This window comes from Nerophis ophidion, linkage group LG26, assembly GCF_033978795.1.
Source record: "Nerophis ophidion isolate RoL-2023_Sa linkage group LG26, RoL_Noph_v1.0, whole genome shotgun sequence".
Taxonomy (NCBI): domain Eukaryota; kingdom Metazoa; phylum Chordata; class Actinopteri; order Syngnathiformes; family Syngnathidae; genus Nerophis; species Nerophis ophidion.
In genome coordinates, this window is record NC_084636.1 from 29,089,857 (window position 1) to 29,117,570 (window position 27,714).

The following is a 27,714-nucleotide window of genomic DNA, read 5'->3' on the forward strand; positions in this document are numbered from 1 at the left end:
ACAGTACATAATACATGTTTTCATGACTCATGTCAAAGCAATCTATTTAAACCATACATCAAAATGATAATAAAATATTTTCCATTTTTCTCATTATTATTAGCTATGTAGATAATAAAAAACTAAATAGTATCTATTATGAGTATTAAATATGTTTTAATGCATTTTTGTACACACAGTGTTGCCATTTTGTGACATTAAGGACATTTGGCAAGACGAGTGCAACTTTTTTTTTTACTAACATTTGTCATGTAATACATTAATATATAAGTTTTTTAATTTTATTTTTATGAACAAATAAATTGATTAAAATAGATTACATAACACATATTTTTTTATGACTCATGCCAGTGCAGTCTATACTCAAACAAAATTGTATTATACATTTTTCTATTTATATTATAATTATTATTAGCTATATATGAAACCCTGAATAGTATACATGTTAAGTAGGGTTTAATGCATTGTTATAAATGCATTGTTGTCATTTTTTGGCATTAAGGACATTTGGCTACTTTTACATAATACCTATGTTTTTGTATTTGTATGTACAAATAAATTGATTAAAATAAATAAACAATTGCAAAAAAAAGCATTCAATCTTCTATCTATTTAATGTTTTAGTTTAACTACATTTTATATATTAAGAATTGTACAATTCATATACATATATTTATTTTTTTGTATTTGCATGAACAAATGTATTGATTAGAATAGATTTTAAAATAGATGACAGAATAAATTCTTTCCCCCAACTGATAAGACGTTTCATGATTCTTGCCAGTGCAATTACAAAAAAAACAGACAATCTTTTAGTGTTTTGACTTATATTGATACAATATTTTATATATTATTCATGATATTTTATATATATATACATATATATGTATAATTTTTAAATTTGTATAAATACATTATTATAATTGTTATCAATCTAGCATTGTTCTCTGCACACACACTTGAACTGCATCAATGTCAAATGAAAAATGCAGCAATTTTGAGATTGATGGACGGCTATATTTAAAATAGATTACATAATTCATAATTTCCTCCAAACTGATCAACGAGGACTTTTCATGACTTTTGCCAGCGCAATTATAAAAAAAAAAATATATTTTATTTACATAAAGCACATACTGGTTAAACAAATAAATATGCAGTCGTTTTTTGTATTATTTGATTATATTTAACATATTTTTATTAAAGTAATACGGTAAAGAAATTAAAACCAATGGTAGGCATTAATGTGAAAATAGTTAGAGGATTAAACAGTAATTTTTATCTGAATATAGAAATATGTTGGAAGATCAGAGTAAAGGTTGTCATGGTATAACAGTTAATATTATTTTCATTCTTACATATTATGAACAATGTCATATTGTCAGAGGTGCATCAGGCTAAAAACGCTTTCTCCCAACCTTTGACCCGCAGAAGGTTTGGCACGTGGTGCGCGTGCTGCGGCCGCCACATCCACTCCACAGACTGGGTGCGCCGCGCCAAAGGGAGCGTCTACCACCTGGCCTGCTTCGCCTGCTTCTCCTGCAAGAGGCAGCTGTCCACTGGGGAGGAGTTCGCCCTGGTGGAGGGCAAGGTGCTGTGCAGGGTCCACTACGACTGCATGCTGGACAACCTCAAGAGGGCCGCGGACAAAGGTACACTATGGACGCTCTGGAACAAAATGTATTCCACAATAAGCTGTAGATAAACATTCCCTGCATTTTCTTTACATTTTCCTTAAATTGATCAATGTTCCACTTCATTAACAATCAAGGGAACTTTTAATTTAAAAAATTGTGATAATAATTAAAAAAAATCACTGTTCTATATTGCTTTAAAGAATATTGTTCAGCACAAAACATTTCCTTTTCAAACTGTGAGTCAATTAACATTTTATGTTATTTTAATTTAACTGCCCAGAAAATATCTTACTTAAATAAATCATAATTGCTTAGCACAATTGTGCAAATTGGGAACCTTTTGCACTTTTTAAAATTGTAATGATAATTTAAAGAACTGTTATAATTCAAAAAAGAATATTGTTTAAGCACAACAAATTTAATTTTCAAACTGTGAGTCAATAAAAAAATGTATTTATTTTAATATCAAAATGCCCAGAATATACCATCCCTAAATAAATCATGAATGCTTAGCACAATTGTGCAAATTGGGAACCTTTTGCACTTTTTAAAATTGTAATAATAATAAATTTTTAAAAAAAACTGTTTTACATTGCTTTAAACAATATTGTTTAGCACAACACATTTCCTTTTCAAACCGTGAGTGAATGGACATTTTATTTTATTTTAATATCAAAATGCCCAGAAAATACCTTACCTAAATAAATCATGAATGCTTAGCACAATTGTGCAAATTGGAACCTATTGCACTTTTTAAAATTCTAATAATAATTTAAAAAACTGTTATAATTGTAAAAAGAATATTGTTTAAGCACAACAAATTTTATTTTAAAACTGTGAGGCAATAAAAAAGGATTTATTTTAATAGCAAAATCCCCAGAAAATACCTTACCCAACTAAATCATGAATGCTCAGCACAATTGTGCAAATTGGCAACCTTTTGCACTTCTTAAAATTATAATAATATTTTTTAAGAAAAATGTTCCAAAAAGAATATTGTTAAGCACAACACATTTCATTTTCAAACTGTGAGTCAATACATTTTTTGATTTATTTTAATATCAAAATGCCCAGAAAATACCTTACCCAAATAATTAATGAATGTTTAGCCCATATCTAATTTGCAAATTGTGAACCATTCATCATAAACACTTGTTTTTACTTTAAATTTAATAATAATGATAATCATAACAAAACCATGATATAATGACATAAATATGAATTTCTGTAACTGAATAAATCATGCATATGTAACCACACTTTTTTGCAGTTGTGAACAAATGAGCATTTTTTTTTTATTATGAATAATAAACAAAAACACTTAAGTTGTAATGCAGCAAAAAGACCTTACCTATCATAAATGTTTATCACAAATGTTTCCATTTGCAAATTGTATACCATTAAGCATTTATTGTTTTTATTTCATTGGATTTCAGAAATCTAATAATAATAAAAAAACTGCAATATAATGCCAGAAAAATACCTTTCTGTACTTGAAGAAATTACACATATTTATCACAACTTTTTTCAATTGTTAAGGATTGAGCCTACAACTATATTTTTATTTATATAAATTTTACTTTATTTTAATAATACTAATAATAATAATAAACAGTAATATTATGCCAGAAAAATACATCTATGTACAATATATAAATTATACACATTTATCATTGAAAAATTTTAAATTGTTAAACAATTGAGCATTTTATTTTATTTGAATAATAATCAGAAATGCAACCTCGCCTTAATAAATCGTAAATGTTCATCATGACATTTTTAATTCCAAATTGCGAATCATTGAGCATTACCTGTAAAAAACAACTTTATTTTAATAGGACTACTACAGTCTACTATAAAACTGCAATTATAGTATAGCTGTTTTATAATAAATCATACATTTTTTTTGTCACAAAGCTTTTGTCATTTCACAAATCTTTATCGCAATAAAAATACAACTGCCTTTTAATTATTAATAATAATGTTAAATAGAGTATTATAATGCCAGAAAACTTGAATAAATAATACATGTTGATCATACATCCAATTGTGATCGATCGAGCATTAGATTTTATTTTATTTAAAAAATAATTAGAAATACAACCTTGTCTTAATAGATCATACATCTTCATCATAACATTGTTAATTGCAATTTGTGAATCATTAAGCATTACCTATACAAAAAAAACAAACAACAACTTTATTTTAATAGGACTACTATAATCTACTATAAAACTGCAATGATAAGAAAATGTTTTAATTATGCCCAGAAAAATGCCTTTTTGGACATGAATAAAACATACATTTTTATTTCATTTCACACATTTTTATCACATTAAAAAACAACTCTCTCTTAATTAATAATAATAATGTTAAATAGAGTAACATACTGCCAGAATAATATATGTCTGTACTTGAATACATAGTACATATTGATCATACATCTAATTGTGAATGATTGAGCATTACATTTTATTGTAAATAAAAAATGATCAAAAACACAAGTATTTTAGTGCTAGAAAAATACCATAACCTAATAAACAAATGGCTATTACATAATTTTTCAATTGCAAATTGTGAATCATTGACTATTACAGTTTTATTTTAATACAATAATGCACCTCATCATGCCCAGAAAAATGCATTGCTGTATTTTAAAGAATCATATACTATATGTTTGCTTTGAGCATTACATTTCATTTGAAGTATATTTTTTGAAGTAGTGTTGTAATGCCAAAAAAAAAAAGATTCTACCCTAATAAATCATAAATGTTCATTACAACATTTTTTTTGTAAACAATTAAGCATTAAATTTAAATTTTTGGAGATCACATCTCTACACAAAATAAACACGAATAATATCGATTTGAAATCCCATTCCTCTCATAATAATCTTAGTTTGTATCACTATTAGTGAACATTCTTCTATATTGCAGGCAGCAGTGTGAACATGGAGGGAGCCGTGCCCACTGAACAGGAAATTAACCAGCCCAAACCCTCCAAGAGAGCGCGGACCAGCTTCACTGCCGACCAGCTGCAGGTAAACCTCCACTCCGTCAACACATATTCTATAAAGTAGTCTTTTTCAACCTTTTTTTCAGCCAAAGCACATTTTTTAATAGAAAAAATGTGGAGGCACACCATCTGCAGAAAACATTAAATAATGAAACTCAGCAGCTGCTATTGACAGTAAAAAGTCGTTCTCGCAATTGACTTTAAACCATAACCAAGCATGCATCACTATAGCTCTTGTCTCAAAGTAGGTGTACTATCACGACCTGTCACATCATGCCGTGACTTATTTGGAGTTTTTTGCTGTTTTCCTGTGTGTAGTGTTTTAGTTCCTGTCTTGCGCTCCTATTTTGGTGGCTTTTTCTCTTTTTTTAGTATTTTCCTGTTGCAGTTTCATGTCTTCCTTTGAGCCATATTTCCAGCATCTGCTTTGTTTTAGTGATCAAGAATATTGCAGTTGTTTTTATCCTTCTTTGTGGGGACGTTGTTGATTGTCATGTCATGTTCGGATGTACTTTGTAGACGCCGTCTTGGCTCCACGGTAAGTCTTTGCTGTCGTCGTTTTTGTTTACTTTGTAGCCAGTTCAGTTTTAGTTTCGTTCTGCATAGCCTTCTTGCAGACTACAATTACCATACTTGCCAACCTTGAGACCTCCGATCTCGGGAGGTAGGGGGTGGGGCAGAGGCGTGGTTGGGGGCGTGGTTAAGAGGGGAGGAGTATATTGACATCTACAACTCACCAACTCGAGCATTTCATATATATATATATAAATATATATATATTCATATTCATATTTTTATGTATACATATATATATATATATATATATATATATATATATATATATATATATATATATATATATATATATATGAAACACTTGACTTTCAGTGAATTCTAGCAAATTAAAGTTAAGTACCAACGATTGTCACACACACACTAGGTGTGGCGAAATTATTCCTCTGCATTTGACCCATCACCCTTGATCACCCCCTGGGAGGTGAGGTGAGCAGTGGGCAGCAGCGGTGGCAGCGCCCGGGAATCATTTTTGTTGATTTAACCCCCAATTCCAACCCTTGATGCTGAGTGCCAGGCAGGGAGGTAATGAGTCCAATGTTTATAGTCTTTGGTATGACTTGGCCGGGGTTTGAACTCACGACCTACCGATCTCAGGGCGGACACTCTAACCACCTTTTGTCATTATGTGTTTTTTTTTTTTTTTAATGAACAAATAAATTGATTAAAATGATAAAATAAAACACATATTTTCATGACTCATACGAGTGCAGTCTATATTCAAACTATACAAGTTACCAGAAAAAAAACAAAAAACTTGAACTGTTGTTCCATTAACAAAATGTAATTTTGTAAAAACCAATGTTAATTTAATAGTAAAATTCTTGCCCCCCCCGAAAAAAAAGCAGTACTGTTTTTCCATTTAACGTAAAATGTTTTAAAAAAAACTCTTTTACAGTACAATTTTGTAAATGTAAAGTTTTTACTGTAAAATTGACCGTCCGGTCCAATCCGGTGGCCATGTACTGCTCGCCTGTGTATCGGCTGGGGACATCTCTGCGCTGCTGATCCGCCTCCGCTTGGGATGGTTTCCTGCTGGCTCCGCTGTAAACGGGACTCTCGCTGCTGTGTTGGATCCGCTTTGGACTGGACTCTCGCGACTGTGTTGGATCCATTATGGATTGAACTTTCACAGTATCATGTTAGACCCGCTCGACATCCATTGCTTTCCTCCTCTCCAAGGTTCTCATAGTCATCATTGTCACCGACGTCCCACTGGGTCATTATTGTCACCGACGTCCCACTGGGTGTGAGTTTTCCTTGCCCTTATGTGGGCCTACCGAGGATGTCGTAGTGGTTTGTGCAGCCCTTTGAGACACTAGTGATTTAGGGCTATATAAGTAAACATTGATTGATTGATTGATATAATTAATAATGGAACCCAGAGGCAAATTCATACATTATTCATACAATCTTCACTGTTACTCGGGCCCTCATGTGGCCCTCAGTTGGACATCCCTGCCTTACATGATGATGTCACCTTTCCTTGTGCGTGCAGGTCATGCAGGCTCAGTTTGCGCAGGACAACAACCCGGACGCGCAGACGCTGCAGAAACTGGCCGAGCAGACGGGCCTCAGTCGGAGGGTCATACAGGTGAGTGGCGACAAGATGGCGGCGTGACCTCAAGCCGCCGTGCCTGACACGGCGTCTCCGCGCAGGTGTGGTTCCAGAATTGCCGGGCGCGCCACAAAAAGCACGTGAGCCCCAACCACACGTCCAGCGCCCCGATGACCTCGCTACAGCCGGGCCGCCTGCAGGCTCAGCCCACGCCCACCCCCGAGGAGCTGCAGTACGCGGCCTACGCGGGCCCGGAAGGTTCCATGCTGTCCGCGCTGCACTCCTTCATAGACAGTGAGCACCAGGCTTTTTATGAACTCTTGTACGACTGAGCGGACGTCTTGTCACGTGTAAATAGACAAAAAGGGTTTCTATATGTCGACACAAGTATTGGGGACACCTGCTCGTTAGCTACCAAAATTTCTATTAAAACCGCCACACATGTCAACAAACCACAGCGCTAGCGTGTTAGCATCACGACCGTAAAAGGTTCACGACAAATACAAAAAACTTACGGTATGTTGTCTTCGAAAGAAGTGCTAAAATGTGGGGCGGGAACATTGAAAAAGTGTGCAGAGCTGAAATGTTTACTCGGGAGTCGTAGCTCCGAAAGATACAATGGATCAGGAGTGTCAAACGTACCGGCATACTTGCCAACCCTCCCGGATTTCAACAGGATACCTCGCGGGAAATTTAAAATTGCAATTTAGTAAACTAAACCGGCCGTATTGACATGTGTTGCAATATTAATATTTCATCATTGATATATAAACTATCAGACTGTGTGGTCGGTAGTAGTGGGTTTCAGTAGGCCTTTAAGTTATCGTGCCGTGATTTTACCAGTCCGGCCCACTTGAGAGTAGATATTTCTCCATGTGGCCCCCCATCTAAAATGAGTTTGACACCCCTGGTATAGTCCAATATACATGGCTCCATACCGATATCGAATGGGAACTGTAAACGTTGTATCAGGACATCCCTATTCTTAAATGGTGTGGCAACAGGCTAATTAGCCGAATAGACGTGTTAATTGGAGCAGGTGTAGCCATTTTACCTCCACTTTAAAACAGACTTTAAAAAGAAAAAAAAAAAAAAGCCTATTTTGTGCTTTAAAAAAAAATCCTCAGGACAAAACATGTCAACTTCCCAAAAACTGCTGGCCAAAAAATAGCTAGATGTGTTCAAATGTGTTCCTGGTATTACATTGACTTCTTGTAAATGCTTGAAAAAGTGCTCCTTTGTTTCAACATTCCTCAAACTTTTGCAGAACACTTTTGGCCCACGCTATATATTACATGTTCATAATTGTCTTTTTATTGTAAACAAGTCCATTTTTGTTATTTATAGGAATGTATTCAATAATGATATAATATGTTAATATTATTTTTATTTTAAACAAGTTTCATATGATTTAGTGCTATCAAATTATTTTTGGAATCATATTTAAAAAATGTTTTGGATCATTATAATTAATCACAGAATATTATTCGCTTGCATCATTTAAATGAACATAAAAATGACCCTGATATTTTTTTGAAAAAAATGCACTTTTATTGTCAGAACATCCTACAGGAACATTTACATGTTTTACTTGAATGCACGTCATTTATCTGCACAAAACTTGCTAAGTTTTATTTAAAGTAAAGAGAAATTTGCCAGCGAGACCTTTCAGGTAACATCCGCGTTTAAGGTAAAGGAGGATGTAAAGTCAAAATAAATACTGTGATTATTCTGTATATGGTTTTTTGGGATTAATCACATGAGTCAACTTGTTACTTTTGCCAGCCCTAATGTAATTATGATATAATGCTGTATTGATATTATTTAACGTCTGTCTTATATGTTCATATTTTTATGCTTTAAATTACTTAATTCAAGACTTTTTTTTCTTTCTATTCTTTTTCTACATTGGAAGATTTATTTTTTAAAAGCTCACACTCAAAAAAGAGCAGTTTTCAATTTTAAACAATAACTTAAATACAATTAAAATATGAATAAAATAAACTTTAATATTGGATTTAATTGTAATACAATAAAACAATATCAGCTTTTTTCTACAATTAAAAACAAACAAACAATCGGAACCACAAATGCCAGCTTTGCAAAAAAACCTTGTCATATTTTTTCCATTCAATCTAAAAGAGTCAATTCCTCCAAGCTACTTCCACTTGAATAGATATTTTTTGTTTTATTTGATATGTTTTTGTCTATACTCATTAGTGTGCAATATGTAGTATTTATTAATTATTTTCTTGTTTTTCATTACCTTTAACTTCTGTTACTGTAGTGAAAAAACATATACTGCAACAACGTAATTTCCCCATCCATCCATCTTCTTCTGCTTATCCGAGGTCGGGTCGCGGGGGCAGCAGCCTAAGCAGGGAAGCAGCCTAAGCAGGGAAGCCCAGACTTCCCTCTCCCCAGCCACTTCGTCTAGCTCTTCCCGGGGGATCCCGAGGCGTTCCCAGGCCAGTCGGGAGACATAGTCTTCCCAACGTGTCCTGGGTCTTCCCCGTGGCCTCCTACCGGTTGGACGTGCCCTAAACACCTCCCTAGGGAGGCGTTCGGGTGGCATCCTGACCAGATGCCCGAACCACCTCATCTGGCTCCTCTCGATGTGAAGGAGCAGCGGCTTTACTTTGAGTTCCTCCCGGATGGCAGAGCTTCTCACCCTATCTCTAAGGGAGAGCACCGCCACACGGCGGAGGAAACTAATTTCGGCCGCTTGTACCCGTGATCTTATCCTTTCGGCCATGACCCAAAGCTCATGACTATAGGTGAGGATGGGAACGTAGATCGACCGGTAAATTGAGAGCTTTGCCTTCCGGCTCAGCTCCTTCTTCACCACAACGGATCGGTACAACGTCCGCATTACCGAAGACGCCGCACCGATCCGCCTGTCGATCTCACGATCCACTCTTCCCCCACTCGTGAACAAGACTCCTAGGTACTTGAACTCCTCCACTTGGGGCAGGGTCTCCTCCCCAACCCGGAGATGGCACTCCACCCTTTTCCGGGAGAGAACCATGGACTCGGACTTGGAGGTGCTGATTCTCATTCCGGCCGCTTCACACTCAGCTGCGAACCGATCCAGTGAGAGCTGAAGATCCCGGCCAGATGAAGCCAACAGGACCACATCGTCTGCAAAAAGCAGAGACCTAATCCCGCGGCCACCAAACCGGAACCCCTCAATGCCTTGACTGCGCCAAGAAATTCTGTCCATAAAAGTTATGAACAGAATCGGTGACAAAGGGCAACCTTGGCGGAGTCCAACCCTCACTGGAAACGTAATTTCCCCATTGTGGGATGAATAAAAGTCTATCCTATCCTTTAGAACAAATTGTTGTCCACTGAAGTGGACAATTGTCATTGATTTGTTAACATATTGTAGTTTTTTTTCCTTTTTATGTTTACATACCTTCCTTGTTTTTGTTTAATTTGTAAACTTGAAAATAAGAACATCCATCCATCCATTTTCTACCGCTTGTCTCTTTTGGGTGCGCGGGGGGTCGCTGGAGCCTATCTCAGCTGCATTCGGGCGGAAGTCTGGATACACCCTGGACAAGTCGCCATCTCATCGCAGGGCCAACACAGATAGACATACAACATTCACACTCACATTCACACACTAGGGCCAATTTAGTGTTGCCAATCAACCTATCCCCAGGTTGATTGGCAAAATCTACTCCCAACCTACCATGAATTGATTTACGTGGACCCCGACTTAAATAAGTTGAAAAACGTATTCGGGTGTTACCATTTAGTGGTCAATTGTACGGAATATGTACTGTACTGTGCAATCTACTAATAAAAGTTTCGAACAATCACTCAATCAATGCATGTTTTTGGCGGTGTGAGGAAGCCGGAGTACCCGGTGGGAACCCACGCAGTCACGGCGAAAACATGCAAACTCCACACAGAAAGATCCCGAGCCCGGGATTGAACCCAGGACTACTAAGGACATTCATATTGTGAGGCAGACGCCCTAACCCCTCCTCCGCCATGCTGCCAAAAACCATATTTATGATTATTTTATAAACATTTTTTAAACACGTTTTGCATAACTGAGATATTTTCCTGCATGCTTTGAATAGGAAAAAACAGCAGTTTAAGCCAAATCCAAAACATTTATAAAAAATTACTTTCAATGGTTTTCATATGGGATGTCGAGCTTTGCCATTTTATTATATATGTAACGCTTGCTGGGCATAGTGATGCCGGTTAGTTCTTCCGTGGATGCAGTCTGGCTAGAACACAGCGTGAAGGTAAGAAATAATGATTTATTCAAACTAACAAACAGGCTAAGAAACAGAAAACACTTGCACGAGGCACAAAAAAGAAAACAAAAACTACTAGCATGGGAGCTAGAGGTAAACAAGCATAGTGTGAAAACTAGCAAGTAGAAACATGAAAAAACAGGAGTCTTCACTTGTTGCATGTAAAGCAAATTAGGATGCCAGAAATAATGAAAAAAGAAGGCAGGCTTAAATGAGGATGGTGATTAGCAACAACAGGTGTGAGTTGAAAGCGAGGGGCAGGTGAAACTAATAAGAAACCATGGTAACCAGATAAATCAGGAACAAAGGAAGTCAAAAAACAGAATGTGATACAAAAATGGAACAAAACTAGAATATGGGATGATCATAACAATATATGTGTATACATATACATATATATATACATTATATATATATGTGTGTGTATATATATATATATATATACATATATATATATATATATATATGTATGTGTGTATATATACATATGTGCATAGGGTGTTCCCCGCCTTCTGCCTGAATGCAGCTGAGATAGGCTCCAGCTTGTCAGTCCAGCAACATGTTTGTGGCTTCCGCAGAAACACGCACACGACTGCAAGGCATACTGGGTGACACAGAGTACAGTAATGGTTGTGATATAAACAATTTTAACACTCTTAGTAATATGCGCCACGCTGTGAAGCCACACCACACAAGAATGACAAACACATTTCGGGAGAACATCCTCACAGTCCCACAACATAAACGCAACACAACACATACCCAGAATCCTTTGTATCCATGACACTTCCTGACTTGTTTATACACCCCTCTAGCAGCAACCCCCCCGTGCGTCAGTAAGGTGGGCGGGGTTTGGGGGCGCGGGGGTGTAAAATATATTCAGGTAGTATCACGGATACAAAGGATTCTGGGTATTTGTTGTGTTGCGTTTATGTTGTGTTACTGTGAGGATGTTCTCCCGAAATGTGTTTGTCAATCTTGTTTGGTGTGGCTTCACAGCGTGGCGCATATTAGTAAGTGTTAAAGTTGTTTATATCACAACCATCAGTGTACTCTGTATCACTCAGTATGCCTTTCAATCTTGTACGTGTGATTGCGGAAGCTGCACACAACATGTTGCCGGACTGCCAATCGGTTTGTACATGTTGTTGAAGGTGTCAAAGGCAAAGGCTACACAGCACGCCCAAATTCTTGTCATCAGGATGGACGCCATTGGATATTCGCGAGAACGTTAGCGGCTCCAATTGTCTTCATTTCACCGTGAAACGGGTTTACATAGCTCTGTGAGTGGTAAAGGTGGCCGACCTCTGATGTATTTCAGCGGGCGGGCGGTTGCGGTTCTGATAAAATGTTGGTTCGGGTGGATGACGACTTTGGTGATGCGGTTGCGGATGATATAATTGCCTATCCGCGCATCTCTAGTATGTATATACATCTATATGTGTGTATATATCTAATATATATATATATATGTATATATAAAACTTTGGAATATCGGTTATATTAATTTAGGACAACACGAAATGGACAAAAACAGATAAATTGCTCAATATATCCCTGTAGGTCATCTTGGTGTGCCTCAATACTTTTGTCTATATGTATATTTATATGTACAGTATTGCAGAACGTGACTACATGGATCCACTCCATCTTAGAGGACAATCAGACACTTCTAACAATCACGCTGCTGTAACCTTGTGTGTGTGTGTGTGTGTGTGTGTGTGTGTGTGTGTGCGTGTGTTCTGCAGTCCATTCCGCTTCATCTATGTTTCAACCACTGATGCCAACCCAGTACGCCATGACCCCACGGTTGTGGAGGCATACAAAAAATGAGGTAAAATGGCCACTGTCCAGTTAGCTCATACACGTCTTTAAATCTCTGAATTGATGAAGTAATGTGCTGATCATTCTTACTGGGGACCCTGGGGAGAAAAAATATTAATATGGTTCATGGGGACCAAATTTAAATACATTTGCATAATGCACACAAATTTGTATGTAACTACAGAGGACCATTTAAAAAAAAAAAAAAGTTCAAATGAAATATGACATGATCCTCAGAATACAGCACTACAGCTGTCCTCTTATAGCACAGGTGGAAGCCATTAACTATACAGAGCAGAGCAGCGAGTGCAGTACCAGCCACAGCCCGATGAGGGGGCTGCTGTGCAAATGTCTCTCACACAAACTAACCAGTAAACCTGTTTTATGGGCCAAAGCTTAAAAAAAAAACACTTAGGCATCTTCAGAATGGATCTGACTATCATTAGGGGACCTGGGTTTTTTTGTCCCCATACCGTCAGAGGTCGCCTAAAGTGACTGTGTAAACAGAGCGATGTCCCCATTAAGTAAGCATTGCCAGAACACACAATTGTAACGATACTGTTGACCTTTTTTTTTAATTTTTATTTTTTAAAGTACAGTACTGTACACGAGGGCAGGGAGACTTCACTGCACCTTACCGGCATTCTCACGTTTTGACAGGTTTTATTGAAAGTGAAGTGAATTATATTTATATAGCGCTTTTCTCTAGTGAAACCCAATATCTAAGTTACATTTAAACCAGTGTGGGTGGCACTGGGAGCAGGTGGGTAAAGTGTCTTGCCCAAAGACACAACGGCAGTGACTAGGATGGCGGAAGCGGGAATCGAACCTGCAACCCTCAAGTTGCTGGCACGGCCACTCTACCAACCGAGCTACACCGCCCTAAAATAAATTAACTGCACACTACAATAAATTTCCATTTATTGTAGTTTGCAGTATTGCACAATTGCGATGAGAGTGCTCTGTAATATTTCACCTAATATGCCGCAGCTCTCAGTATTCATATCCAGTATGGCTGGCGTGGCTCAGATGGTAGAGCGCCCATGCCAGCAACTTGAGGGTTCCAGGTTCCCATCCTGGCCAAGACACTTTACCAAAACTGGCTTAAATATAGATAATGGGTTTCACAATTTGAGTCTCTAGAGAAAAAGTGCTATATAATTATAATTAACTTGTTACCCAACAGCATTAACCTTCCTCTTGTGTTAACATAAGAGATGGTAACAGAAAGCTAACGGGTCGGTTTTGACCCATGTCTTAAATCAGCTGTAAAATACACTAAAAACAATTATCTATCATCCAATTTGTTTCTCATCTCTTGGTTACCTCGTTAGGTTTCCTTATCCTTGAAAATATTGGTTTCAATATTTTTGGTTTGGGCCATTGGGCCATTTTTTGTCAGTATACCCCTCGATTTCAATTTTTAAAAATGGTAAAACGAACCTCAAGAGAATCATATACATAAAAAAAAGGTTGTTGTGTTACCTAACTATTACTAAGGGGTATTAGAACACATCTCTTAAATAAATGTGTTTTATTTATTTTTTCATTTTAAGAATTTTAACTATAGTAACATCTATGGTGTTACGGGTCAATTTCGACCCATATATATTTACTTCAAGAAAAAGGCTAAAAAGTATTTTTTTCAGCAACAGAACAACAGAAATCCAACATCAAACAAACAACAACCAATCAAGCAAATGAAACCAAGAGAAATAGATTACTAGTTCCAAAACTAATAAAAAACAAAATCAGAGTGGCAAAAAGTGACACTATTAGTGTCCGTCTTTTGTTTTTGTACAGGATAACAAGGTAAAATGAGAATCCACTAAAGCTCACATGATTGGGAGAGGAGCTGGCTGTCAATGTGTTCAGTTTTGGCTCTTATCATTGCTTTATCAGCTTATTTTTAGAACTGGGTCGAAACCGACCCTAACAACACCAAGGGCATAATTTCTACCAGAGCATTTTATAATTTAGTGAAAAAAATTCAAATGTTTTATTTTGTTGACAAAGAGGTTCAGAGCATTTTATAATTTAGTGAAAAAAATTCAAATGTTTTATTTTGTTGACAAAGAGGTTCCTGACAAAGTCAAAAAGCTTTGATGCAAAAAAATAAATGTATGTGGTGTTTTTATGCATTTAAAAACTAAAACGGGTCGGTGGCGACCCTAACACAAGACGAAGGTTAAAAAGTATGCACTACACAGTATTTGGTGAAACCTCCCTGCTCGCTGACCATTTCATCCAAACATGCTTATGAATCGTTTCAACAAAGTGAATACTTGCTGTTTTAATTTATTGTGTGTATGTGGAGTCTTTTGTCGCGAAAATACATTTCACAAATAAAACATGACTTTTGAGACACGCGAGGGTTGTGCAGTGTGTGTAAAGTTTACAAAAAGCTACCGTTTGTTATTGCATGAACAAATATGACAGCCTTACCACACACATACTGGCAATAAATAAAAAGTGCAAAGTGGTTCTACCGAATCTAGAGATGTGTTTTAGCACATTTGACCTACTTGTGTCTACTTGTTCTGCTGTGGTCGCCCAAACAATCTCATTGCTAAACATGAGGGAAGCCAAGGTAGCACTAATAGATTTTTTTTTTAACCTAAAAAAAAAACAGCTTAATAGTTTAAGATGGTTGCAATAAGTACGAAACCCAAAACCAGTGAAGTTGGCACATTGTGTAAATGGTAAACAAAAACAGATTTGCAAATTCTTCTCAACTTATATTTGTCAAAATGTGGACTTGGGGGTTTGTTTTCTCGGAATGCAAAGGAAAGTTGGAGCAAGCAAGGTGTGAAAGTAAGGACATATTTATTAATTACTATAAAAAAAGGAACAAAAGGCGCGCACAAGGCAGAAGTACAAAAACTTGGCTAATGAAGCAAAAACTTGCAGAAACTATGAACATGAAACAAAACTCGATAACTGTGACATGAAAAAACAAAACTTACTGACTTCCTGGCAACTTTCGGTTTAAATAATAATAATGACACGATTAGTAAAGACAGGTGCGAGACTCCAAATGTGAAACTAATGGTTGCTATGGTGACGAAACAAGAGAGTGAAAAAGCAGGAACTGAGTGTCCAAAAACCAAACAGAACATGACTTAAACCAAAACATGATCACAGACTTGACAATAATCAATTGAATGGACTGCAAAGACAATATATTTAATGTTTGAACTAGAAAACTTTTGTTATTTTTTTCCAAATATTAGCTCATTTGAAATTTGATGCCTGCAACATGTTTCAAAAAAGCTGGCACAAGTGGCAAAATAGACGGATAAAGTTGAGGAATGCTCATCAAACATTTATTTGGAACATCCCACAGGTGGACAGGCTAATTGGGAACAGGTGGGTGCCAGGATTGGGTATTAAAGCAGCTTCCATGAAATGCTCAGTCTTTCCCAAACAAGGACGGGGCGAGGGTCACCGCTTTGTGAATAAATGCGTGAGCAAATTGTCCAACAGTTTAAGAACAACATTTCTCAACGAGCTGTTGCAAGGAATTTAGGGATTTCACTATATAAGGTCTGTAATATCAAAAGTTTCAGAGAATCTGGAGAAATCCCTGCACGACATCAGTGTGTAAAGGATATCACCACATGGGCTCAGGAACACTTCGGAAAACCACAGTCAGTAACTACAGTTCGTCACTACATCTGTTTAGTGCAAGTTAAAACTCTACCATGCAAAGCGAAAGCCATTTATCAACAACACCCAGAAACGCCGCTGACTTCACTGGGCCTGAGCTCATCTAAGATGGACTGATGCAAAGTGGAAAAGTGTTCTGTCGTTAGACAAGTCCACATTTCAAATTGTTTTTGGAAACTGTGGACGTCGTGTCCTCTGGACCAAAGAGGACAAGAACCACCCGGATTGTTATAGGCACAAAGTTCAAAAGCCATCATTTGTGATGGTATGGGGGTGTATTAGTGCCCAAGGCATGGGTAACTTACACATCTGTGAAGGCACCATTAATGCTGAAAGGTACATACAGGTTTTGGAGCAACATATGTTGTCATCCAAGCAACGTTATCATGGACGCCCCTGCTTATTTCAGCAAGACAATGCCAAGCCATGTGTTACAACAGCGTGGCTTCATAGTGAAAGAGTGCGGGTACTAGACTGGCCCGCCTGTAGTCCAGACCTGTCTTCAATTGAAAATATGTGGTGCAATATGAAGGCTAAATTACCACAAGAGAAATCCCCGGACTGCTGAAAAGCTTAAGCTGTACATCAAGCAAGAATGGGAAATAATTCCAGCTGAAAAGCTTCAAAAATTGGTCTCTTCAGTTCCCAAACGTTTATTGAGTGTTGTTTAAAGGAAAGGTGATGTAACACAGTGGTAAAAGTGCCCCTGTGACAACTTTTTTGCAATGTGTTGCTGTCATTAAATTCTTAGTTAATGATTATTTGCAAAAAAAAAAAAAATTGGTTTCTCAGTTCAAACATTAAATATATTGTCCTTGCAGGGTACACAGTTGAGTTTAAGTTGAAAATGATTTGCAAATCTTTGTATTCTGTTTTTATTTAGGAATTACACAACGTGCCAACTTCACTGGTTTTGGGTCTTGTAGAATTCGCTATTATCGGTATCAAGTCAAGTCAGGATCATGCAGACATTTTTAAGTGGCAACACAGCTCTACAGAACTAGAACATTCCTACAAGATCTGCTTTTCTCGGGCAAATATCATCCATCCATCCATCCATTTTCTGCCGCTTATTCCCGTTCGGGGTCGCGGGGGGCGCTGGCGCCTATCTCAGCTACAATCGGGCGGAAGGCGGGGTACACCCTGGACAAGTCGCCACCTCATCGCAGGGCCAACACAGATAGACAGACAACATTCACACTCACATTCACACACTAGGGCCAATTTAGTGTCGCCAATCAACCTATCCCCAAGTGCATGTCTTTGGTAGTGGGGGGCAAATATCACACGCATAGAAATGTTTCCTTCTGCTCAATGGAAACTTCATTTGCTTATTTAGTTAAAAAGTGAAACAATTAAAGTAGTAAATAAAAAAATGGTAAGTAAATAGTTTAGTTTAATAGTATTTCAATATAATGAAATATGTGTACTTACAAATAATTACATGTTTTGTAGTTTTCATTCGAGACGTCAATCAACACGGGCACATGAAATAATGTCGCCCTCAAGTGGCTAAACCCGGCAACTGCAAGAGCATAGAAAGGCTGGCAAAGATCATTCCCTCATTTTGTTGATACGTAATAAAAATGTTAATTTAATTAAAGTGTTAAAAAATGTCACATTGTCTACTACTTATTAAACAATTTCATTACTTTTGTATTCGTTAGTCCTTTACAAGGGGAAATAAAGATTATCCTCTTAAATTTACCATAAATTGATTAACGTGGACCCCGACTTCAACAAGTTGAAAAACTTATTCGGGTGTTACCATTTAGTGGTCAATTGTACGGAATATGTACTGAACTGTGCAATCTACTAATAAAAGTTTCAATCATCCATCATCTTCCGCTTATCCGAGGTCGGGTCGCGGGGGCAGCAGCCTAAGCAGGGAAACCCAGACTTCCCTCTCCCCAGCCACTTCGTCTAGCTCTTCCCGGGGGATCCTGAGGCGTTCCCAGGCCAGCCGGGAGACATAGTCTTCCCAACGTGTCCTGGGTCTTCCCCGTGGCCTCCTACCGGTTGGACGTGCCCTAAACACCTCCCTCGGGAGGCGTTCGGGTGGCATCCTGACCAGATGCCCGAACCACCTCATCTGGCTCCTCTCGATGTGAAGGAGCAGCGGCTTTACTTTGAGTTCCTCCCGGATGGCAGAACTTCTCACCCTATCTCTAAGGGAGAGACCTGGAAACTCATTTGGGCCGCTTGTACCCGTGATCTTATCCTTTCGGTCATGACCCAAAGCTCATGACCATAGGTGAGGATGGGAACGTAGATCGACCGGTAAATTGAGAGCTTTGCCTTCCGGCTCAGCTCCTTCTTCACCACAACGGATCGGTACAACGTCCGCATTACTGAAGACGCCGCACCGATCCGTCTGTCGACCTCACGATCCACTCTTCCCTCACAAGTTTCAATCAATCAATCAAAACTCTATACCAGGGGTCGGCAACCCAAAACCAAAAAATATTGGCCCCTCATACCGTGTCGGTCACAGGCTGTGATTTATCAGTATCGCTGCGACTCACAGCGATACTGATAAATCACGCCGAGTCGTGGTGGACAAACTGATGGGACAATTGTGGCATTCTGTACGTCCAAAACACAATCCTGGAAAGACTCAATTTTATTCATGCTGACCGTTCATGGTCTGAGATGAGGTGGCGACTTGTCCAGGATGTATACTGACTTCCGCCCGAATGCAGCTGAGGCAAGCGGTAGAAATGGATGGACGGATGGACTTTCATGGTGCAGGAGAATCTACAACTGACCTGAGTACTAAAGTCGTCCTGGGGTTCGCTACAATGTGGAATAAGAAATATGAGATTGAGCTGTGTTGTGATGATAAAAAGGTCATATTTCTCAATATATATTACGGTGTACAACATGAAGAATACATTTTCTTCTATACATGACAACCATTCCACCTGAATTTTTCTTATTGGTGACATAACTGATGACAACTCTCTTCTTTGTTAACCACTTACTTCCCCCTTGTTCAGATAGTGGATTGATTAAATCTAGTAAGGCAGTGGTTCTCAACCTTTTTTCAGTGATGTAAAACCTTTTTTAAATTCAAGTACCCCCTAATCAGAGCAAAGCATTTCTGGTTGAAAACAAGAGATAAAGAAGTAAAATACAGCACTATGTCATCAGTTTCTGATTTATTAAATTGTATAACAGTGCAAAATATTGCTCATTCGTAGTGGTCTTTCTTGAACTATTTGGAAAAAAAAAGATAGAAATACCTAAAAACTTGTTGAAAAATAAACAAGTGATTCAATTATAAAGATTTCTACACATAGAAGTAATCATCAACTTAAAGTGCCCTCTTTGGGGATTGTAATAAAGGATTCATGAACTTAATTCTAAACATTTCTTAACAAAAAAGACATCAATATTTATGGAACATGTCCACAAAAAAATCCGACTGTCAACACTGAATATTGCATTGTTGTATTTCTTTTCACAGTTTATTAACTTATTCATATTTTGTTCAAGTATTATTCAATAAATATCTTTATAAAGGATTTTTGAATTGTTGCTATTTTTAGAAATATTTTTAAAGAATCTCACGTACCCCTTGGCATACTTTCAAGTACCCCCAAGGGTACGCAGACCCCCATTTGAGAACCACTGTAGTAAAGTACTGTGTGCTGTCAGGGCCAGCAAGACCTTCTCTACTGACCCAACATAATAGTATGTTTTTTTATTTACTTTCCAATCAATATTTTTAAGTATTAATTTTCTCTTTATGTCATATTATGCTCTTTCCATTTTTAGTTTATATCCAATCAAAATTCAGCTATCTTATGTTGCCATGCTGTACCAAATCTGCCCGAGGCCTCCAAAATCAACAATGCGGGTTGTTTGTGCACTGTAAGTTAATAGGCACATACAGTTGATAGACAGTTGCGATGACCATGGATGAAGTACTGGCTGTCCAGAGTCGAGACCCAGGATGGACCGCTCGTCGGACCCAGGATGGACCGCTCGTCGGGACCCAGGATGGACCACTCGCCTGTATCGATTGGGGACATCTCTACGCTGCTGATCCGCCTCCGCTTGAGATGGTCTCCTGTGGATGGGACTCTCGCTGCTGTCTTGGATCCGCTTGAACTGAACTCTCGCGGCTGTGTTGGAGCCACAATGGATTGAACTTTCACAGTATCATGTTAGACCCGCTCGACATCCATTGCTTTCGGTCCCCTAGAGGGGGGGGGTTGCCCACATCTGAGGTCCTCTCCAAGGTTTCTCATAGTCAGCATTGTCACTGGCGTCCCACTGGATGTGAATTCTCCCTGCCCACTGGGTGTGAGTTTTCCTTGCCCTTTTGTGGGTTCTTCCGAGGATGTTGTAGTCGTAATGATTTGTACAGTCCTTTGAGACATTTGTGATTTGGGGCTATATAAATAAACATTGATTGATTGATTGATAGCCAATCAGATCACGAGTTGTCAGTAAGGTATACCAGCTGGCCTCACGTTGAACGTGACATTCACGTGTCCTGTGATTGGATACTCACCGAACCGTTAGTGGACGAATTTGAAAACACATACAGTTTATCATGTTAGACCCGCTCGACATCCATTGCTTTCGGTCCCCTAGAGGGGGGGGTTGCCCACATCTGAGGTCCTCTCCAAGGTTTCTCATAGTCAGCATTGTCACTAGCGTCCCACTGGGTGTGAATTTTCCTTGCCCTTATGTGGGTTCTTCCGAGGATGTCGTAGTCGTAGTGGTTTGTACAGTCCTTTGAGACATTTGTGATTTGGGGCTATATAAATAAACATTGATTGATTGATAGCCAATCAGATCACGAGTTGTCAGTAAGGTATACCAGCTGGCCTCACGTTGAACGTGACATTCACGTGTCCTGTGATTGATTACTCACCGAACCGTTAGTGGATGAATTTGAGAACACAAACAGTTTATCATGTTAGACCCGCTCGACATCCATTGCTTTCGGTCCCCTATAGGGGGGGTTTGCCCACATTTGAGGTCCTCTCCAAGGTTTCTCATAGTCATCATTGTCACTGGCGTCCCACTGGGTGTGAGTTTTCCTTGCCCTTATGTGGGTTCTTCCGAGAAGTCGTAGTGGTTTGTACAGTCCTTTGAGACATTTGTGATTTAGGGCTATATAAATAAATATTGATTGATTTGATTGACAGTTGCGATAGCCAATCAGATCACAAGTTGTTGACAGCAGCCTATCCAAGTGGCCTGATGTTAACGAGACTGTGATTGGATACACACTTGTCACTCCAAACTCAGTATCCATTCCCAAGTTTCAATTCAGCAGGAAGCAGAGTGGGAGAACAAAACGTGGATTAGGTGGCAGATATAAATTTGCAAGACCATTTTTTCAGGAAGGATATTTTAAAGAGAAACTACATCTTGTGAGACGATGTCGGCTTGCTCAGCTGTTCTGGAAATGAAACGGGGATTAATGCTCGCCATTTCAACTCACTCTGGCTTATACGGCGGCGAATAGGTCCTACTAATTGTGAGTTCAAATATTTTATTTTTTCACTTTTAATGTGTTTTTTTTATTTAAATTTTGACAGTACCACATCAAATGTTTTAATTGATTTTTTAAATGCGCCAGAAAATAACCTGTTTTGTACACTGTTGATGTGTTTCAATGCACAGCAGTGCGTGAATGTGTTTGTGTGTAGTATTTACCCAGCAATGGTCACATGGGGACATAAATGATGGTATTTTGAGAGGTAATCTTTGAAGTCGGACATCACTGAAGGACCAGGTGGGAAACACACGGCCCGCCACTTGTGTTGCCAAATGATAGTTCTTTACTCGACTTCCTGGCTGGACCACATTTGTACAGGTGCTGCACATGACTCAATTAAGATGACAATTGATCTACTACAGAGCATATTCCTTTTCACAGAGGCCATTTACCTGCGTTGCTGCCTGTTGATAAAAGCATTGAGGTGAGGAAAATAGATTGGTCTAACGCAGGTGTCACCAACGCGGTAGCCCGTAAGGACCAGATGAGTCGCCCGCTGGCCTGTTTTAAAAATAGCTCAAATAGCAGCACTTACCAGTGAGCTGCCTCTATTTTTTTAAATTGTATTTATTTACTCGCAAGCTGGTCTCGCTTTGCTCGACATTTTTAATTCTAAGAGAGACAAAACTCAATAGAATTTGAAAATCCAAGAAAATATTTTAAAGACTTGTTCTTCACTTGTTCAAATAATTTATTTTTTTTACTTTTTTCTTATAACTTTCAGAAAGACAATTTTAGAGGAAAAATAAAAGCTTCAAAATTATTTTAAATTCCTTCCTCTTCTTTCCTGACAATTTAAATCAATGTTATTTTTTTTTTTTAAATATATTGTAAAGAATAATAAATACATGTGGGGCGGCATAGCTCGGTTGGTAGAGTGGCCGTGCCAGCAACTTGAGGGTTGCAGGTTCGATTCCCGCTTGTGCCATCCTAGTCACTGCCGCTGTGTCCTTGGGCAAGGCACTTTACCCACCTGCTCCCAGTGCCACCCACACTGGTTTAAATGTAACTTAGATATTGGGTTTCACTGTGTAAAGCGCTTTGAGTCACTCGAGAAAAGCGCTTTATAAATATAATTCACTTCACTTCACTTCACATTTTAATTTAATTAATTTTACCTTCTGTTTTTCGACAAAGAATATTTGTGAAATATTTCTTCAAACTTATGATCAAAATTCCAAAAAATGATTCTGGCAAATCCAGAAAATCTCTGGAATCAAATTTAAATCCTATTTAAGTGGATTTTAACCTATTTAAAACATGTCATCAACATTCTAAAATTAATCTTTAATCAGGAAAAATTATTAATGATGTTCCATAATTTTTTTTAATTTTTCAAAAATATTTGAATTAGCTAGTTTTTCTCTTAGCTTTGGGTCATGACCGAAAGGACAAGATCACGGGTACAAGCGGCCGAAATGAGTTTCCTCCGCCGTGTGGCGGGTCTCTCCCTTAGAGATAGGGTGAGAAGCTCTGCCATCCGGGAGGAACTCAAAGTAAAGCCGCTGCTTCTCCACATCGAGAGGAGCCAGATGAGGTGGTTCGGGCATCTGGTCAGGATGCCACCCGAACGTCGCCCGAGGGAGGTGTTTAGGGCACGTCCAACCGGTAGGAGGCCATGGGGGAGACCCAGGACACGTTGGGAAGACTATGTCTCCCGGCTGGCCTGGGAACGCCTCGGGATCCCCCGGGAAGAGCTAGACGAAGTGGCTGGGGAGAGGGAAGTCTGGGTTTCCCTGCTTAGGCTGTTGCCCCCGCGACCCAACCTCGGATAAGCGGAAGATGATGGATGGATAGTTTTTCTCCATTTTTTTTCGTTAAATTTTGAACATTTGAAGAGCTGAAATTGAAGAAACGGTTTTAATTTTCATTTTTTTCGTGTTTTCTCTTGTTTTAAACCGTTCAATTAAGTGTCTCTTTTTTTTTTAATCATTTATTCCCTACAAAAAACCTTCTGTAAAAGGAAAAAAAATGTGTGACGGAATGACTGACAGAAATACCAATTTTTTTTTATATATACATCCATCCATCCATTTCTACCGCTCATTCCCTTTTGCAGTCACGGGGGGCGCTGGCGCCTATCTCAGCTACAATCGGGCGGAAGGCGGGGTACACCCTGGACAAGTCGCCACCTCATCGCAGGGCCAACACAGATAGACAGACAACATTCACACTCACATTCACACACTAGGGCCAATTTAGTGTTGCCAATCAACCTATCCCCAGGTGCATGTCTTTGGAAGTGGGAGGAAGCCGGAGTACCCGGAGGGAACCCACGCATTCACGGGGAGAACATGCAAACTCCACACAGAAAGATCCCGAGCCTGGATTTGAACCCAGGACTGCAGGACCTTCGTATTGTGAGGCAGACGCACTAACCCCTCTTCCTTATATATATATATATATATATATAGATTTATTTATTAAAGGTAAATTGAGCAAATTGGCTATTTCTGGCAATTTATTTAAGTGTGTATCAAACTGGTAGCCCTTCACATTATCAGTACCCAAGTAGAAGCTCTTGGTTTCAAAAATGTTGGTGATCCCTGGTCTAAATTGTCTCAGAAAGATCTAAACAAATACGCCAATCATTCCGATGCCTTGCTGGGAAGTGTTAAGGTCCCAAAAAGATGCCTGATCGTGTCGGGATACCAACTGTAAGAATGCCCAACACTGAGGAATTATGCTCCCTGTATGAAACCATTGTTGAGGCTCCCAGTACCTCGAGCGGGCCCCTGTATAAATGTAGGACACAAGTCTGCAATATCAAGCCAGGTTGGAAAGATCATGCAGAGGCCCGAATTGTGTTTAAAAGAAAATGGACTGAGGCAGGCAAAAGCAGACATGGCCCCTTGTTTGAGAACAAAAAATGTACCAATGCTAAGATGTAAACATGCACTTCGCTATATTCAAATAAATGAATACACTGAGGTCAGATTCGCTGGCAAAAAAAGTTGCAAAATATTAATTGCAAAGACTTTTGGTAAAAAATAACCATTAACAACTGCAAAAAGTTGCAAAATATTAATTGCAAAGACTTTTGGTAAAAAATAATAACCATTAACAACTGCAAAAAGTTGCAAAATATTAATTGCAAAGACTTTTGGTAAAAAATAATAACCATTAACAACTGCAAAAAGTTGCAAAATATTAATTGCAAAGACTTTTGGTAAAAAATAATAACCATTAACAACTGCAAAAAGTCTACCATTGAATATTGATGGTGTGACTGAGTCTGAGGAAATAGTAACAGTTGTGGCAGATGTTAAAACTCCATCAAAAGTGATATATTTCCAGTTATTTTGTTTCATCTGACCACAGAACTTTCCTCCAGAAGGTATTTTCTTTGTCCATGTGATGTCAGATGAAACCAAAGTTGAGCTGTTTGGCCACAATACCCAGCAATATGTTTGGAGGAGAAAAGGTGAGGCCTTTAATCCCAGGAACACCAATCATACCGTCAAGCATGGTGGTGGTAGTATTATGCTCTGGGCCTGTTTTGCTGCCAATGGAACTGGTGCTTTACAGTGAAAAAGGAGGATTACCTCCAAATTCTTCAGGACAACCTAAAGGAAGTTGGGTCTTGGGCACAGTTGAGTATTCCAACAGGACAATGACCCCAAACACACATCAAAAGTGGTAAAGGAATGGCTAAACCAGGCTAGAATTAAGGTTTTACAATGGCCTTCCCAAAGTCCTGACTTGGACAATGCTGAAGAAACAAGTCCATGTCAGAAAACCAACACATTTAGCTAAACTGCACCAATTTTGTCAATAGTGGTCAAAAATTCAACCAGAAGCTTGTGGATGGCTACCAAAAGCGCCTTATTGCAGTGAAACTTGCCAAATATTAACATTGCTGTATGTATACTTTTGACCCAGCAGATTGGGTCACATTTTCAGTAGACCTATAATAAATTCATAAAAGAACCAAACTTCATGAATGATTTTTGTGACCAACAAGTATGTGCTCCAATCACTCTATCACAAAAAAATGTTGTGGAAATTATTGGAAACTCACAGCCATGACATTATGTTCTTTCGCTGTAGTTCTCCTCGCAAACTGGATGGCATGTCTAGTTGGAGCGGAAGGTCAGCCACTCGCCTCCTTTCTGCAGATCTCTTGACACCTCTGCCAGCTTTCTTAAGACATGGTCGCGTGGCACATCTGTAGCGGCCTTGCGACAGGATGTGCTGGAGGCTTGCATTGATGTTGCAGAGGGGTCAGGTCTCATCGGCACCAAACCATTAGTGGAGGTTTCGGGGACAAGGCAAGGTGTTGTACGTCGCTCTGATCAGTTATCTGAGCCTGGCTTGGGGAGTATATATGTATATATATATATACACACATATATATGCCACAAAAAGACCATAAATCAGCAGTAATAAAGTAAAATGTTGCCAATCACATGAACAGAATACAGTCTAATAATCCCAAAAGTTGTGAGACCCCTCCTGTACAAGACTATAAAGCAGTGGTTCTAAACCTTTTTTCAGTGATGTACCCCCTGTGAACATTTTTTTAATTCAAGTACCCCCTGAGCAAAGCATTTTTGGTTCGGGTGGCTCGGGTATCTGGTCAGGATGCCACCCGAACGCCTCCCTAGGGAGGTGTTTAGGGCACGTCCAACCGGTAGGAGGCCACGGGGAAGACCCAGGACACGTTGGGAAGACTATGTCTCCCGGCTGGCCTGGGATCCCCCAAGATCCCCCGGGAAGAGCTGGACGAAGTGGCTGGGGAGAGGGAAGTCTGGGCTTCCCTGCTTAGGCTGCTGCCCCCGCGACCCGACCTCTGATAAGAGGAAGATGGATGGAAAAAAGAGATAAAGTAAAATACAGCACTATGTCATCAGTTTCTGATTTATTAAAGTGTATAAACTATTGCTCATTTGTAGTGGTCTTTTTTTGAACTATTCGGAAAAAATATGTAAAAATAACTAAAAACTTGAAAAATAAACAAGTGATTTAATTATAAATAAAGATTTCTACACATAGAAGTAATCATCAACTTAAAGTGCCCTCTTTGGGGATTGTAATAGAGATCCATCAGGATTCTAAATATTTCTTCACAAAAGAATAAATATTTAACATCAATATTTATGGAACATGTCCACAAAACAATCTAGCAGTCAACACTGAATATTGCATTGTTGCATTTTTTTTCCCACAGTTTATGAACTTACATTCATATTTTGTTGAAGTATTTTTCAATAAATATATTTATAAAGGATTTTTAAAGGATTTTCGTGGGATCACACTCCTCAGCCTTCCCGGTAAGGTTTATTCAGGTGTACTGGAGAGGAGGCTTCGCCGGATAGTCGAACCTCGGATTCAGGAGGAACAGTGTGGTTTTCGTCCTGGTCGTGGAACTGTGGACCAGCTCTATACTCTCAGCAGGGTTCTTGAGGGTGCATGGGAGTTCGCCCAACCAGTCTACATGTGCTTTGTGGACTTGGAGAAGGCATTCGACCGTGTCCCTCGGGAAGTCCTGTGGGGAGTGCTCAGAGAGTATGGGGTATCGGAATGTCTTATTGTGGCGGTCCGCTCCCTGTACGATCAGTGCCAGAGCTTGGTCCGCATTGCTGGCAGTAAGTCGGACACGTTTCCAGTGAAGGTTGGACTCCGCCAAGGCTGTCCTTT

The 27,714-nt window shown here is 38.8% G+C and overlaps 1 protein-coding gene across 1 annotated transcript in view; it reads left to right on the forward strand.

The window, feature by feature from the left end:
- The window catches only part of LOC133543612 (LIM/homeobox protein Lhx8), a 39,692-nt gene extending 24,443 nt beyond the window's left edge, over positions 1 to 15,249 (forward strand). Inside the window, exons 6-10 of the mRNA XM_061888290.1 lie at positions 1,432 to 1,652; positions 4,574 to 4,677; positions 6,724 to 6,819; positions 6,885 to 7,077; positions 12,809 to 15,249. Coding sequence (XP_061744274.1) covers positions 1,432 to 1,652; positions 4,574 to 4,677; positions 6,724 to 6,819; positions 6,885 to 7,077; positions 12,809 to 12,918 — 724 coding nt within the window. The 3' untranslated portion in view covers positions 12,919 to 15,249. The remainder of the gene's footprint in view (positions 1 to 1,431; positions 1,653 to 4,573; positions 4,678 to 6,723; positions 6,820 to 6,884; positions 7,078 to 12,808) is intronic.
- Positions 15,250 to 27,714: the final 12,465 nt, after the last annotated feature.